At 36.7% G+C, this 18,125-nt stretch overlaps 1 protein-coding gene across 1 annotated transcript; it reads left to right on the top strand.

Annotated features, from left to right (window-relative positions):
• The first annotated feature begins 2,356 nt into the window (after nucleotides 1–2,356).
• On the top strand, nucleotides 2,357–14,710 carry LOC140139211 (acid-sensing ion channel 1B-like). The gene is made up of 9 exons (XM_072160992.1): nucleotides 2,357–2,412; nucleotides 6,925–7,186; nucleotides 8,488–8,631; nucleotides 9,666–9,818; nucleotides 10,248–10,387; nucleotides 10,697–10,761; nucleotides 11,777–11,927; nucleotides 13,023–13,114; nucleotides 14,505–14,710. The coding sequence occupies exons 1-9, from the start codon at nucleotides 2,357–2,359 to the stop codon at nucleotides 14,708–14,710; spliced, it is 1,269 nt and encodes a 422-aa protein (XP_072017093.1).
• The last annotated feature ends 3,415 nt before the right edge of the window (nucleotides 14,711–18,125 follow it).

An 18,125-nucleotide genomic window follows, 5' to 3' on the forward strand; every position in this document is an offset into this window, starting at 1 on the left:
TTTTTCAAATTTTTGATATATAACAGTCCTCGGAGTAAATTATATAAATCTAATGACATATTCTTAAAGTGTATGTAGCAGGGGAGGAAAAGCCGACGGTCAATTGAAAATTTTGACCTTTCATATTGAAGATATGGATTTTTTTTCCCAAAAGACCTAATTTTTGTGTGTGTTTTGGAAAAAATCCATATCTTCAATACGAAAGGTCAAAATGTTCAATTGATCGTCGGCTTTTCATCCCACCTACATACACTTTAAGTATAAGTCATCAGATTTATAAAGTTTACTTCAAGTACTGTTAAATATCAAAAATATAAATTTTTAATGATTTGCCATAAAATGTGTATTAAATTGCAAATTTCAAAAAATCAAAATTATTTGATATCAGAATGACATTCTTCGTATTCAGAATGCAATTCGATATGTCTGATGTGCTCTAATGTCCCACAATAAATACTATCCAAACGTTCATACCCCAGCCCTTAAGAACAATACTACCACTTTCTCAAGTAGCGAGCTTACCCATGACTTCACTTAATATTGACAGTCGCCTGTTAGTAACCAGTTTTTTGTTCACTTTTTTGATATAGCCTACTCTGTCGCCAAATAATTAATTTCCTCTCCATGTTAATTATAACGTGCTTGTCATGCTTTTGTACAACCACAATATTGACTCGAAAATATGATGACATCTCGTTACCCATTACCGTGTTATATGTTACCGTTACCCATTATTATTTACTAATTTCAGTAACTTAGGACATTATACAACCAATTTTCTTTCCACTTTTCCCTTCATTCAAAAGTCATTTATTTTAATTTCAACCTTATTTGGCAGTCAAATGGCGACAAGATCTCAAATCCTGTCTTAAGGGGTGTGGCATAAATATTTCGACAGCACCTTTTATATTGAAGATATACATTTTCTTCCAAAAAGACTTACTTTTTTGGTGTTTTTTTTGGGGGGATCCATATCTTCAATACGAAAGGTCAAAATTATCAATTGATAATTGCATATCATTAGATTTGAAGTTTACTTCGTGGACTGTTAAATATCAATTTTTAATCATTTGCCATAGAATGTGTATTATATTGTGAATTAAAGAAAGAAATCAAAATTATTTGATATCAAAAGGATATTCTTCGAATTCAGATTGCAATTAGATATATCTGATGTGCTCTCATGTTCCGCAAAAACTTGCTGTCCAATACTTGAACTTGCTGTTCATACCTCCTAATCCTCCAAGTATATCAGATTTCGCTTCCAAGCAAACCATAACAACTTTGTCTTTTATATTGTATCGAGACTAAAATCTTCATAGTTTCCTCAAAGTGCTACAATAGAATACAATAGCAACTTTTATTGGATTCAAACTACATAAAATGTAAAACAAAAGTGCTGAACAAATGAAGTTGTTTTTATTCTAATCAAAACAAAGGTTTGAACAGAATAGCAACTTGTTTAAATGGAATTAACTATATCAAATTAGAAAATCATCCCATGATGGTATTTACACCTTTAACATGTGATCTCTAGTACCTCCACTATTGACCAAATATGGCCATATAAAGTGAAGAAAAATCAACGTTTGATTTGATTGTTGAAATAAGTGTCTATTTGCACAATACTTCCTCCTCTTTGTCTAAGTTTGCGTCAGAATGGGCTATTGCTTTTGATATCCATACACCCCCTATGGAAGACATGACCATAATCTCCCACACAGGGAGTGTGAATTTTAAATGGAATAACACGTTCAGGTAGCCCTATTTGAAATTCATACCGCCCTGTGTAGGTCATGTATTCCATAGGGGGTGTATACGTATGGATATAAACTATACTTACTTATAAATTACTGTTTGTATTCTGGTAATGCTTAATAGTGGGCACTATTGGAACAACGAAACAGAGCAGATGTATTAACTAGAATACTATGATTAGGAATATTACTATGTATAAACGTTGAACCGAAGTGTGACCCAAGAGGAGCAACGTTTAATAGCAAAACGAAAGGTCTATGCACAATAATGAACTAGATGGCTGTGTTTGGTACTAATGTATAGCTTTGGGTCTCCTCTATCCAGTGATACCAAAATAAGTACATTCGCCACATAATGTCACTATGACGTCATAATGAGAGCGCACCCTTACAAAATTGGGAAATTCTGGCTACATACAAAAGTATAGGCAAAATTGAGTTTCGGTTAAAATTTCTACGAACTTGCAATTTTCACCAAATGTTCTCCTAAATATGAAAGGAAATGCATATTTCAAACTAACTAACAAGTAAAAAGTCAAGTCTCTTGGAATAATTTTACAAGAGTGAAATGAAAATCATGGTTTTTACTGTAGAAACCTATGTTGGGCATCACCAAACCCCCTTTATACAGTTTTGATGGTCGTTTCTACCACGGGTAAGTTGCTGGGGTAAAAATTGTATCACTATAACAAGCGCAATTAGCTTAAGTCGTTCGGGCGTAAAGACGCGCATTTGTTTTATGACGGATGAAAAAACTTTGGGGTTTGGTACACCCCATCCCTTCGTAGTTCTATGTTTAAACAAACTTGTTTTTGGCTTTGTTATATGTATTTTTATTTTGGTATTTATGATAACAAGAAAATGTAACTGTTATAATACGCACTCAAATTAGAGGAGATTAATGTAGCAATGTATAGAGACAAGGAAAAAAGTTTCGGAGAAAAGGAGAAAATACACTGAGAATAAAGATACGATACAAAACCAATAATTAGGACAAGAGAGAAAGAAAAGAAATGGCAGAAACAAGGGAAACAAGTAAGAAAGATACAAATAAGTTCAAAGAAAGAGGTAAATAATACAGAATAAAAGAAAACTGAAAGAGAGAAAGACAAGACATATAACGAGGAAGTTAAAGAAAGAAGAAGAGTTTAGAAATTTTAATTTCATAATTAAAAGCAATGCATAGATATTGAAAGAAGTGTGAAAAAAAAGAATAAAAGATAGAAAATGAAGAGAAAGTTGCATTGTTCAAAATGGTTTCGTATAATATTATTTCCTTTAGAGAAGATGTACGTCAAGGCTATCCACTTTCAGCACTATTATTTATATTATCTATTGAAGTTTAGGCCTGTAAAATAAGACAATAAAAGGCATAAAATTTCCCCTTCAGAATTGTTGTTAAAGTTAAGTACGTATATCAACGTATGCGGATGAGTTTGCTCTACTCGCAACTTACATATCTCTAGTCTGTCTCGTCTCAAGTTGAGAGTAACACCATAATTATTAGATTTTGCAGTGGCAGATTCGAATCGCGCCATAGCCTAAAACAGAGACGAGACAGACTATACATATTAAACTTCCCAGAAAATGTAATAAAAGAAGTTAATAAAACCCTTTTCCAATTCGCTTGAGGTGGTAAAAGGGAAAGAAATAGTAAATAGTTTGATAGCATGTAAAACTACGTCATTTTTAAGAAAAGGTAAACACTGATGGCGCTATTTATTCTAAATCATGTTTTCATCTTTACAAAGGGGATGGCACTGGTATAATCGCATTAAATCATCAGAAAAAGTGTTACAAACAACAAGGAAATTTTCAAAAAATTTTAATCATGAACTGTTAGGAATAACTTATATTATTTGGCTACAGGAAATTTAAAATATATGTAAATAGCGCCCTCAATCTGCACACAAAACAAACCAGAATATGATGAATAAGTTGGAAAAGAAACAAAAATCTATGTTAAAAAGAGCTGGAGATATATATGTACATATTAGGCTGATAGTTGTCGGTATTGTCCAGATCTAGAATTGAACATTATATGATGTTTTGTTATAAAATTTAATAAATGATCACATCAAACAACCGTGGAAGACATATGGTAAATTGTAATATGGCTACGACTTCCTCATTTTCACGACTTACCTAATATTAAAAGTTAAAACAATGATGTTACACTGTGGTTCATAACAAAGTACGTACGAAACACCCACACGTCCGGGTGTATTTTTATATCGCGAGGGTCCCAGCGTCGCATGCAGAGTTGTTAATTTCATATGAACCACTGTGTAACATGGTTGAATTCCTTTCAACAAAGAAAACAAGCTAAAGATCGTCTAAAGGTCCATTCATACTACGCCGCAATTGCTTTGCGGTGCGGTGCGTTGACGCACTGCATCGTACTGCAAATGTGATATCGCAATAAAGTTAAATACATTTTAACTTGGAAATGCGACGAGTTGCGTTGAGTTGTGGCATAAGTAATCAATATATCGGCAACGCACCGCACCGCACGGCAATTGCGGCGTAGTATTGCACGGACCTCATTTCACATGATTATTGCATGAGCATTGTCACTTAGTCATTGCCACTCAACATTTTAAGAAGATTGATATGGTTAAGTTGATTTTTATGTTTATAACAGCAATAAATAAGAACCTTTATTTTCATTTGTGTCGGATTAGAAAACCTTTTTAAAAAACAAAATCGGACTGGAGAACCTTCGGACTAAAGAACAATCGAATTACAGCAGCGTGGGACTACAGAAAAATACTCCATTTGGCTCCTATAGAACTATTTTAACAAGTCATTTCTGACAGATTGTGAATTGTACTAGATATAAGGTCCGTTCATACTACGCCGCACCGCACGGCAATTGCGGCGTAGTATTGCACGGACCTCATTTCACATGATTATTGCATGAGCATTGTCACTTAGTCATTGCCACTCAACATTTCAAGAAGATTGATATGGTTAAGTTGATTCCTATGTTTATAGCAGCAATTAATATACAGAATAAAACGGCAAAATAATGAATTCAACATGTAAGCGTAGAGTACAAACACAAGTTCCAGGGATGATGAATTTTAAGCGTTAAATTTGGACTAAAGGACCTTCGGAATAAAGAACCGTCGGAATAAAGAAACTCTGTTTTTATTTGTGTCGGATTAGAGAATCTTTTTCCAAAATCCTGGCTAGGGAACCTTTGGCCAAAAGAACAATCGAATTAAAGCAGCGTCGGACTATAGAAAAATACTCCCTTTGGCTCCTATAGAACTATTTTAACAAGTCATTTCTGACAGATTGTGAATTGTACCAGAACTAGTCTATGAGGTTAAAGTTTAAAACACGGTTTTATCACCAAACCAATTCTGGACGTTGGTGGTGTCTGACATTTTAAAACTTCTGTGTTGTACCAGAGATTTTCTATGCACCAAAGTTTAAAACAAGACTTTAGCACAAAATCGATTCTAGTCATAGGCGGTGTCCATCGTATTTTCGGCCGAAAATCAAATAGTTGAGAGGAACTCAACTCTGGTTTGGGACTCTAGTAGAGTCAACCCAGGTCTTCCCAAATGCATTTTTTTAAATATATTTTTGAAAACGATTATTTTCCCTTTTTCAAAAATGTCTTGACAAAATATTGCAAATTTAGGTAAAATCTACCAAAATGTCTTTACAAATCTGTCATTTTATTAACTGAGAATTTACCAAACATGTCTTGACAAATGTGTGATTTTAATTATTTTGATGTCTGAAAGGTAGCCAATTCGCTGCCTTTTGCCTTACATCTGAAAAGGTAGCCAATTGGCTACCTTTTTGATATTTGAAAGTAACCAATTGTCTGTCCAATTGGCTACTTTTTGGGAGCAAGACAAAAGGCAGCCAATTGGCTGATTTTTTCATATCTGAAAGGTAGCCAATTGGCTACCTTTTTTCTTACATCTGAAAAGGTAGCCAATTGGCTACCTTTTTGATATTTGAAAGTAACCAATTGTCTGTCCAATTGGCTACTTTTTGGGAGCAAGACAAAAGGTAGCCAATTGGCTACCTTTCAGATACCAAAATACATTGAATTCTCATATTGTCAAGACATGTTTATAAAATTTTCTACAAATTGATCATTTTATCAAGACATTTTTGAAAAAGGATAAATAATCGTTTTCAAAAATATATAATCACGTAACGGTAGTGTACTTACATAATATTTCGAAGTTTTTATGGACCATGCCACACGCAAATATGCAAATCGTTGAAATCTAATCAAAGCTAATAACTTGTACTAGTGTAGGGTGGTACGACGTCAATAAAACAAAATCCGCGCGTAATGTTTGTTAAAAGCAAATTTCTTCTTGATTACGTGTCATTTAGGATGTTAAGTGTTGGAAATATTAGGGTTCCGTAGTTTTAACATATTCTGTTTGAGACCCCACTACATTCACAAGACGTGTACACAGCCGTAAAAAGGACTTTTGTTTCAAAATGTGGTGTCATTGTAATTGGGAATAAAGTAGCTATCCATTGATATGCAACACGATATGAACATGATGCATGAAAAAACTTTCCAAACTTTTGTTGAGGAGTTTAGCTTGACATAATGAACTAAAAAGTATAGTTTTGCATCGATATGGAGCCTATACTCAAATGCAGCAAACCTTTGACGAGCGCGACTTCCGTGATGTTGCAAATTCGGCGCTAACAACGCGTACGGCGCACAGTTCATTCATAAATTTCCACTCAGCAACAACATATCGCCTTAGCAGCCAATCAGAGACAAGTGCGTGCAACGCAGTAAATACGCGATGTATCCTTAGAATACGCGCTCGTCAAAGGTTTACTGCATTTTAGTATAATGGTGCATAGTGTCTAGGTTACATAGAATCATTATAGTGGTTGACCTTTGACCTGCAAATTTATAGCACTTTGTTAATAAGTCAAACTATACTTTTTGATACTTCGTTTTAAGATCTTTTTAAAGAAGATTTTTTAAAGAAGATTTTGAACCGGAAAGTTCTGAAAATTTAATATTTAATTTAATATCGGGAACTAGCAAACAGAAAGAGTACGGTCATTGAAAAAATCAGATGTGAAAATCAGTATAATTGCATTTTATACAAGTACACTCAATATGAACTAAACTCATCCAGTTTCAACTATATTTTCCCAGGTATCGAGCATCACAGTTGCAAGACAAAGACATGCCAATGGTTCGCTATGCAACCTTTGCGGAATACTACATGTATAATCACAATACCATGGATAGCGCCATGTTCCCCATGTTTGATGAGGAAACATTTGACTACCAAGACTACATGTCCTCTCCTAACCAAACATTCAATTACCCGGAGTTTGTGAAACGCACTGGCTTTGTCTTGGATGACAAGACGTTACTGGAGTGTAAATGGCGTGGCAGAGACTGTCATAAGGAGGTAAGACCTTGACAATTTTCTCCAGGATTCGAACCCACACGTCCCAGATGACAGGATAGAAATTTGTTCACAACACTATCTCGCCCATCCTTGAAATTTCAAGTACATATCATGTATAAGATTTTTCACCGTGATGTGGCAGTGACGTCAGTGCGCATTTCATTGGCAGCCTCCAATCGCTAGATTTCGTCGCTCAAAGCGCTGGCGTACACACGAACGCGCTTAAAGACGTCACATAGATACGAGAGCGAAATAGCTGCGTAACGCGTTAACGTCAATGGCACATCAGGGTGAAAAATGATATAAATATTGTAGCCGTTTTCAAAAAAGAGTGAAAACCCCACTCTTTAGTGGGGTATGCTATCATACCTTTTGTGATTATTTGTCATAGTTTCATCTGTGCTAGAATACTTGATTGGTGTAAATATTACCGGTGATTAAATGTTGGAACCAAATCGCCGTGTATTTTTATCATAAAAAACTTTATACAAACCCCCACCGCCCCGTTGCGTTTGCCTTATTTCATTATTTGGACAAATGTGTACCTTATTTTTTTGTATAGCCTTGTCTATATTGCATACGTTGATGAGGATTGCTCTGTTATTTTCCATTTCCAAAATTACTCACTGTTTTAGACTTTCGCATCTTGGCTGATGGCTTCTTCACAAAGACCATTTGGATCCACTTTTCCCTGCGGGAATACTCGTATAGACGAATCCAATTTGGTCGGCCATATTTGAGTACCCGCATGCACCAAACAGGTGTTGTGAGTACCCAATTGGGTGGATTAAACCCGCTTAAAATTCGATGTTAGATTCTTTTGTGTTGTAAACTGTCATCATTCTTTTGTCTACGTGTTACACGGGTGATAGAGTGCAGTTTATAATACCTACTTCAAGTCCGCATCATCCCACATTTTAAGTGGGATAGTTGGGTACCCGTCGCGGCTAATGGCTGCCATTGAGGAGCAGGAATGCGTGAAATTGGATTCGTCTATACGTGATCAATAGAGTAGCTACCGATGTCCAGATCGACTGTTTTGTCCCCCCCCCCCCCCCACCTTCTAATCCAAATTGCTTCTCTAATGAGTCTTGTTTGCTGGTTTCCATCTTTCTCAAGTAGCTTTGACTCCACCCAGTTCAGCCAGTTAATGACATGATTTTCTATTGGGATGTGGTCGGTGGCAGATTTGTTAAAAAAGATCGTACATTGTGGCTTTAATACGATTATTGAACTCATAAAGACTTTGTTTATAACATATTCTAATTAAGATACTTAATTTACATTTCTCTTCATGATAGAATTTCACTCATATATTTACGTCATATGGGAACTGTTGGACGTTCAATAGTGGAAAAGACAACCATGGCAACGAATTGCCCATCTTAACAAACGATCATCCTGGCTCTGAAAATGGCTTGAAATTGGTTATAGACATCCAACAGGTAGGAATGGTTTATCATATGTGACCTACTACAACGAAATGAGTATAAAGTTGCAAGTTGGTAGTGTCTAGACACCTTGGTTGACTGAATTGATGCTCTTTGTTTGCCGCGCACCTGTACAAGCCAATAGTATGTCCTTCGTGAATGGCCCATTGTGCCACCATTCACAAAGGACATACAGACATACTTCTTGCTTGAACAGGTGCGTGAGAAACAAAGAACACCAACGTAGTAGCCAGGTCGTTTCGAAACTACCAACTTGCGACTTAACGCTCATTTCGTGGTAACAGGTCACATATAATTATTTGTTAATTCGCCCAGAAGAGTGAGAGTTCATAAGGGCAATGTCGGGTGAGTGGTTACAGATAATGCTGGACTTATTAAAGATACATATTACTTCATGAAGGTGCTTTTATTGTAACGCAATACATGTTAAGAGCAACGTATTTTTTTTTATTTACAGCAACGCTCAACCTTAAAGATTTCTATTTTTTTTTCTATCACAAAATGTTTTTCAGTATTGTGTTACCTTTAAGGCGAACTAATGACAAAAATCGTCGCCAAATTTCGTACAATTTCGTACCGCTAACCGCTTGCACATATATACCGTCGCATCGCCAAGGTAATTGACTGGTACTGTGCAATACTAGGGGAGTATCAGTGCAATACCAGTGTAGTACCAATGCAGTACACCACTGCTGGTGGGTCCTGTTCAGTAGCAGCAGTGATACTGTGTAGGTACTCTTATCATCTTATGTACAAGTCAGGTACATTGGCGATGGTGTATCTAGGCAGGTGACACAAATGTGAATCTTGTAGTGTATACTGATGAGCATCTTTATATGGTCTCGTTGTAGATGGCACAGTTCATTCACCCCATTCAACACTGAGAGCTGCCAATATGACCTTAACTGATAAAGTACGAGTTTTAGTACCCATCACATCTAAAGGTCATTCTATGACTGTACAGGTATATTGGGGTTAAAGAACTGTGTCTAGAAAAATTATAACTGAACCGGTTTTCATCTTTGCAGGAAGAATATACGGAGAAAATGTCAATGAGTGGTCACATGCAGGCAGGCCTCAAGATTCTTGTCCATGATCAGGCAGATCCACCCCTTATGGACTCACTAGGGTCAGCTGTGCCGCCGGGATATTATGCATTCATGGCGATAAGGAAAGAAGAGGTATGTACATGTATAGAAGACACGCCTTAATGCTATGAATGCTAACCATAGGATTTTAAGTTCAAGTTTTGAGATATTTTCTCAAAATATCTAGAGCCAGTGAGCATTCGAAGAGTAACTATAAAATACTTACAGTTGGAAATAAGAGCTTGTTGGAAGTATATACTGGTGTCACATATAAGTGTTATTATAAATTTATAGCTGTAAAAATGGTAAAAAGAAGAATAGTGCATGGTATCACGTCATTTCTGCAAGTTTTAGTCTAAACTAGTGATCTGCAGATACATTTCAAAACGTTCAGTCCAGTTTTCTCAAAACTCGGTTTTTTTTCTATTTTGTCCTTCATCCACACGCGGAGCGATCGTTCAAACAAACAAACAAACAAACTACAGTCTTCAATTATATATATACAATGTGTTTATATTTTAGTTCTTTAACTTGGAGCCTCCATGGGGCAAATGTGACCGAAGTAAAAAACTACAATTCTACAATAAGTACACAATAAGCGGGTGCTTTACTGAGTGCAGGCTGACCCATATACTCAACGAATGTCACTGTAGACCTTATAGGTTAGTGGATTTATCTTACCGACCGTTTTGGTGTAAGATTATTTTAATCATGATTACTTAAGCTATGTTTTGGTATTCATTCAAAACCCTATTCCACAAATAAATCTATATATTCTCCCTCTGTTCAACTTACTCTTTTAGTGACCCCTGTGTGTATTTTTCGGCAGTTTCCATACATAACTATTCAGCGTAGTATACTAACACAACACAAAAAGAAAGTCCTCACCTTTGTTTGAACATGTTGAAATGAATACCAAGAACCTATTATCCATACTATTTATATCATTTACACGAACTTTATTACAACAGCTATCCAGGTAATGCCGAAGTTTGTACCCCATTGGAAATGACAGACTGTGTTAAGGGTGTAATTGGTAAGTGTCCTTAAAGCCACATTCAGATTTTGTTGCTTCGTTAATTAATCAGCAAGCTCATATAACCTGTAACCACGAAATGAGCGTATAGTAGCAAGTTGGTAATTTCAAAAGTATGTCTGTGTATCCTTTGTGAATGGGGGGCACAATGGGCTATCCGCGAAGGATATACTACTGGCTTGTATAGATGCCCGGCAAACAAAGTACATCAACTCAGCAGCCAGTATGTCTCGACACTACCAACTTGTGACTTTATACCCATTTCGTTGTAGCTGGTCACAAATATGTCCATTATAGCCAATATTGGCGCGCGACCTCTGGCGTATATAGCAAGGTTTACGAATTCGACTTTCCTGCTGGACGGAGTTCCTTGTCGCTAGGGAAAAAGATCAGATGCGTAACTGGGGTTTCCTGGTGATAGAGAATGGCGTTCCTCCCGGCAGGTCGGCACGTTTAATTTTTTTTTCGGCAACCATAACGGGACGCAAAAATTGTATAACCCATAGGAACACATAGGAGAGGGTTAGGGCTAGGGTGAGGGTGAGGGTTACGGTGAGGGTTAGGGTTAGTGTTAGGGTTAGGGTTACGGTTAGTGTTAGGGTTAGGGTTAGGGTAAGTTAGGGGGTTAGGGTTAGTGTTAGGGTTAGGGTTAGGGTAAGGATTTAATAGAATTTTGCGTCACATTATGGTTGCAGAAAAAAATTACGCGGCCGGCACCCCTTCTGAGGCGGGAGATCCTCAAGCGAGTAATATCTTGTGAATAACATTATATGAATATCAATAATTAAAGGGTGTTACATAACAAAAATGAATAAAGAAGCGTTGAGGTTTGCTAATCTAAATACAAGAAATGGCGTTTTAACAAAAGGAACAAAATCATTGACAATAGAAATGTTGTAGACCAGCATCATTTAAAAAAGAACGATATAGTTTATACGCATAGTCCTTCACCTTCCTTACGCATTTTCATTTCCATTTTGAGTTAATTAATGATGATAATTATTATCATTTACAGACAAGTTCAAAGCCGGTTCTTTGGGGACGTGCTCGTGTCCAGTTTCATGCAATTACACCGAGTATTCGACCTGGATATCCTATGGAGCTGTGCCTAATCTGAGCGTTGCAAAAGAGACAGATTGGTTCAATCGAAGTGCGGAATACACTCGGTAATTATGCAGCATAAAGGTAGCCTGAATCCTTCTGGCCTCTAATGGCGGCGCCTTTTTTACCTACAATCCTTCACGTTGCCTTATTAGCCTGAATCCTTCTGGCCTCTAATAGCGGCGCCTTACTTACCCACAATCCTTCACGTTGCCTTATTAGCCTAAATCCTTCTGGCCTTTAATGGCGGCGCCTTTTTTACCCACAATCCTTCACGTTGCCTTATTAGCCTGAATCCTTCTGGCCTCTAATGGCGTCGCCTTTTTTTACCCACAATCCATCACGTTGCCTTAATGGAGCGGCCGTGCGTGAGTATTGAGTATTCTACCATAAAGGGCCATATAGACTCTGAATAATATTTACATAGAATAGTTGTTAAGTATTCGTTATTTAATATATTTTAATTAATTTTATCTTCTAACGAATGTGTGTCGACGGAAAATCAATTATATGTTATGTCGAATAACTGGTGGAAATATGAAGATTTTACGTCATCAAACATTCGTTAAATGTTAAAACTTATTGGATATATATTATGGGAATTGATTAAATATCGAAGACATAATGCATAAAAATTCTGCAGCAGCCCTAAAATTCTGTAGCGTACGGGGAAACGGTGGCGCAGCGGTACAGGCTCTACCTGGCAATAGGATGATTGCGAATTCGAGCCCCGGCGCGGCGGTACTATCGTCTTGTGCACTTAGGGCAAGGTTATTGCACTAATCATCCAAAGGGTAATTCGCCGTAGAAATGGTGATGTAACAGGATTAATTACCATAGCAATGGGTTTACACTATTTTTTTAAATATATTGCCCTGCACTATAAGCGGGATGCACTCATCACGTATGTATGTATGCAGGTGTGAGTGATCAGCATGATATGAAAAATTCTATAGTATTACATTCCAGGTCTTTGATAATGTATGAGCAATACAGAGGAACGGCGTGACGTCTAGTGCAGGGCAATACATTCAAAATAGTGGAAACCAATTGCTATGTTAATCAATCCTGTTACGGTACTCCTTCTACGGTGAATAGTGCAGACCTAGTCTTATGTAATAAAAAGTTAAATCTGTCTTTCCCATTCTCTTCTCTTTCAGAATGAACAACGTTATAGTAGACATTTACTATAAAGAGATGAATTTCGAGTCCTATACAGAGAACAAAGCAGTGACCGTTGCAGGCTTGATAAGTATGCATTTATTGCACATTAATTAATTTCTATCAAATATTCATATTTCAAATACTATTTATAATGATGTATATTCATACGTAGCGGTAAACGTAAATAGAAAGCAAATTTATACTTCTACGCTACTCAAATTTGGTACACTCACCGGAGCGCTTTCACCGGGTCAACCGGCGTCTTCAGCGGATGTTATTGCTCTGAAGATTGTTGTTGCTAGTGATGTAGTACTAGGACACTTCCGATGACGTCACAGATGTTGATGACGTCAAACTTGAAGATGTTGTGCCGCCCCCTTGGTTCCGGGGGGTCAGGAGGTTGTCCCAGACAGGGTCGATGTCCATCCCTTTGTCACGGTTCAGTCTGGGTCTTTTTGTTCTGATATGGATTGCTTCCAAGAGCCTGCGAGGGCAGTCCTTGGACTCCCTTTCTAACACTTTTACGTTCTCCCAGTCAAGCTGGTGTCCTTTGCTCTTGTCGACGTGTTCCTTGATCGCTGACTTGGAACTGGCCGCTTTAGATTTATGTTCTGTTAGCCTCTTTTCGAGCTTGCGTCCAGACTCACCAATATATAGGGAGTCACAGTCTTTGCAAGGGATGCTGTACACGGCACCAGATTGCTTTTCTTGTTCAGTTTTGTCCTTTGGGGAGACAAGAGATCTGCGCAGCAATGCATATCAGAACAAAAAGACCCAGACTGAACCGTGACAAAGGGTTGGACATCGACCCTGTCTGGGACAACCTCTAACCCCCCGGAACCAAGGGGGCGGCACAACATCTTCAAGTTTGACGTCATTAACATCTGTGACGTCATCGGAGGTGTCCTAGTACTACATCACTAGCAACAACAATCTTCAGAGCAATAACATCCGCTAAAGACGCCGGTTGACCCCGTGAAAGCGCTCCGGTGAGTGTACCAAATTTGAGTAGCGTAGAAGTATAAATTTACTTTCCAAATACTTTTTGTTTTTAAAACGAATCTTATAATATAAATATAACATTGGCTAATGTTTTTCAAACCGCATTTGCTGGTATATTTGTAATGTTTACACATGTCCCAACTTAAACCTAAATGGAATCAATCACATTGTGTTGGTCAGTTCAATAAAGCCCCCATAGAGTTCTACGTTAAACAAGTTAAACGGCCAAAATAGCCAGTGGGGTTTCTTTCACTTTACCTTGTTATCGGCTTAAAATTGTTCTTCCTAAAACTGAACTGAAGACATAATATACATTAATAATTCGCATGAAATAAAGTTATGTTATAACAGTAGTGGTATTTTGTTATGATATTCCTAGAACAATGAAAACGCGCATGTCATTAGCAATTTAGACCTATATTTGCCCGTGTTTCTAATCCTGATTTTGTAATCTTGTTCCCAATAATATTGTACAGGTGATATTGGAGGAAATCTTGGGTTATTTTTAGGAGGCAGCGTTATAACAGTTTCAGAAGTATTAGCTTACGTGGTACAGAAGTGCGGTGCTCTTTGGCGATGGTATGCAGATAAGAAGCGAGAATCAAAGAATGATAACCAATCACAGGCAGTAGAAACAAAGAAACAACACGATAACGATACTCCAATGAAACTATATGCATAGCAAACTATTTTTTGGTTTTGGGATTACAAGCTGTAGCAAATTGATTGGGACCAACCAGTTTTGATCCTATTTCGTCCAAAGGCATTATTGCGTTCTCTTGAAATTGTCATGATTTATTGCTATAATGACTGTTTATGACATTAATTAACAAAATAGGTAAACCTTATGCTGCATTTTGATGTGGAAGTCTAGTTCATAATCACTGGAAACTGATGGGTACCAATCATTATGATACAGCCTGTGGCATCAGATACCAGCAGCGGGATAGTGTCTATATACAATATTATATTTATTACTTGTTGGAAGAGAAATTAGACAAAATAATGCACGCGCGCTGGTGTTGATGCGTCTAATGCACGAGCCCCGAAACTTATTTCATACACGAGAAGAAAAAACATTTGATATTTTATAACAAAATTATCACTTAAAATATTGGAAAATAGAACAAAATATAAATGCATCAACCCGCCCGAAAAATGAATCAAGCCTACGAGACGCGAACGCGTGCGAAAGCACTGCGCGTAGTACGCGGAGTGCAATTAGACACAATCAATGCATGGTTTGGATTTTTCTAACGCTTGCTCTGATTGGTTCTCGCTATCTAAGAGTGTATGAAATGTCTATAATAGGTTCCGATAGTAGTATCGGGGTAGCATCAGGATAAATTGTTTCACATGTATTACATTATGTAGCTGTAGAGATTTGGCCTTAAATTTCAAAGGTCATGTAGTAGAAAATTCACGGATATTAGCTGAACTTAATGCTAATTTATATCGCTACCATGTTGTTATACAAGGGGTTCCATAAGAAGTGTTCCGACAAATTTGGTAATATGTTTGCAACCATCATTCAGTGTTTACATAATGTAAATTCCACATCTGTTAGTTGTAAGTTGCAAACAACAAAAGCCTAAACAGGTTGTAAAAATAGTTGCAGGATAAATTTTACAATTTTCTGTTTACTTCAAGTCGCACTGCTCTAGATGATTCCATTTTCCCAGAACAAAGAGGGGATAACTATTTTTCAAGAAATGATAAGGCCAAAAAAAAAGGTTTGTTTAAAAACTTTCGCGCGCATTTGCAAAATCGTGCGATTTGAAAAAAAAAGCAATGCGGAAATTTTTTTATTTCAATTTTGTTTTTAGTTATTCCAGAAGAATTCGGCGAAAATCAGCCTTTTTTTTTCTCAAATATACCATTAAAATACCAAGTCAGGAATGAAAAAAAAATCTCATTTCGCATTTGTTTTCAAACCACTCGTGAGCTTTGAGACAAACCTTTTAATTTTTTGGCCTAATGTGAAATTCGTATTTGGTAAAAAGTGCATTTTTTGTCAGAATCGGTTATATAATACGCTCAGTAAAATATGCATTAATGTAAGGTATAATGTAATGTAATGCAATGCAATGCAATGCAATGCAATGTAGTGTAATGTAATGTTATGTAATGTAAGTAATGCAATGCAATGCAATGCAATGCAATGCAATGCAATGCAATGCAATGCAATGCAATGCAATACAGTGCAATGTAATGCAACGCTATGTTGCCCGTAGGGAATACGTACACTAAATAAATGCATTAAAGGTATAATGTAATGTAATGTAAGGTAAGGTAATGTAATGTAAAGTAAAAAAAAAAGTCTTTGCCATTCTAAATTTGTATACTTTCAAATACTTTAGACCAACAATTTAGCAGTTATGAGGCCCAAAAGTTTCTATAATTCAAGGTTTAAGACCAACCTTAAATAGGCTTTCTAAGGTTTATTAACAAGCCCTGCAGTAATTCCGTTGATCATATAAAGAAACACTTTCCAAACTAAACATATCTCGAGATTAAAACAAGCAAATTGAACAGAACAAACGGCATTTGAGAGCTAAGACTGCGCCCTTTACGCTGATGTAAGCATCATGTCACAACGGTATTTTCTAATTGCCAAAGAGGGCGCTTTTCACTTGCACACATTTTTTTGAGACAGGCTGTATGTGTCAGTCGCACATCTGTACCATAAGAATCATTTTGAAGGTATTTGGTTATGTGCCAAAAATACACCCTTAATGACCTTTGATCCCAAATATGTGAGGACCCCGTAGGCCCCGGCTATAACCAAGGTCAATGTACAAATCTCATTACTGTACCATGTAATCTGTAGGAGAAAAAATATTTTGGGTAAAAATCGCATTTTTAGTCTACATTATTCTTGCGTGACATTTGACCGCAAAATTAATGGGTCATGACAAATGTAAAGGCTAGGGTAGTAGAGCTTATGCCCCACGTTTGGTAACAATCGGTCTAATGAAGGAGCTAGAGCAAATTATGTCAAATGTTGACAGAAAGAAGAAAAATAACTAGATATTATTGCGGCCTTATAAGAACACGAAGTCTAGCCGTGACCTTGAAATGACTCTAATGACCTTGAAATGACCTCCATCATATTTTGAATCACATCAAGATCATATACTAATTTTCATTCAAATTAAACAAACTTTTGAATTTGACCCATTTTGACCTTCGCTTGACCTCTGGTGACCTTAAAATGACCTCGAATGATCTTGAAATGACCTCCATCATATTTTACATCGTTGTCCAAATTGGACAAACTTAATCATTTTACCCCCTAATAGAACCCAAAACAGACCCTTCCTCAATGTTGAACACAAATCTGATTGCAATATATTATACACACAATGCTAGTGTCCTTTTTATTATTATTCTGATGATCACAGCACTTAATAAGCAGCAAATGGTGAATTTTAAAGGGATTTTAAGAAATCAACCATGTTTTACCCCCTGAATGACCTTGAACTTAAAATCATTGAGGACCCCATTGGCACTAGCTAAGGTCAATATATATATTTTGCTATTTTGAAGCTAAACTGGTGAAATATGGTGCAAAAGCGGAATAAATGCTCGCGAAGCGCGCGAAAATTTGCACTTTTGGGGTTAAAATGGGCAAATATGAGGTTAATTTGATCCGAAACCCATATTCAGGCGTCAACATGGGGGGGGGTTGTATGGAGCATAATATATGTATCCAATCCTTTCAAAAGCCGTATCTTGCTAAACAACTGTATTTAGACCAAAATACCAGAATTAATACCTTCATATTACATGCAATTAAATTTAAATTTAACATACCGTTAATTTGTTCTGTTCAATTTACTTGTTTTAATCTCGAGATATGTTAAGCTGATGATAGCTGATGTTGATGCGTTAATGCCATAACTCATTTCAGCCTCTTATTTCCATAAATAAAAACGACACATTTCAGCCAGTGACTGTAGACCATTGATTTTATGCTAATGCTGTTACGTAATCAAGTGTGCGATATAATTTTTACATGTGTTGTTTAAAACACAAAAGGTTAGGCATATGCGTATGTGATCATAGAGAAATGCTAAGAAATAATGTATGGGGTC

The sequence above is a fragment of the Amphiura filiformis genome, chromosome 18, assembly GCF_039555335.1.
Source record: "Amphiura filiformis chromosome 18, Afil_fr2py, whole genome shotgun sequence".
Classification (NCBI taxonomy): Eukaryota; Metazoa; Echinodermata; class Ophiuroidea; order Amphilepidida; family Amphiuridae; genus Amphiura; species Amphiura filiformis.

Coding starts and splice junctions, on each gene's coding strand:
- LOC140139211 (XM_072160992.1), top strand. CDS start 2,357: ATGTTGGGCATCACCAAACCCCCTTTATACAGTTTTGATGGTCGTTTC. Junction 7,187..8,487: donor GCAGAGACTGTCATAAGGAG/GTAAGACCTTGA, acceptor TCTTCATGATAG/AATTTCACTCATATATTTAC. Junction 11,928..13,022: donor CGAAGTGCGGAATACACTCG/GTAATTATGCAG, acceptor CTTCTCTTTCAG/AATGAACAACGTTATAGTAG.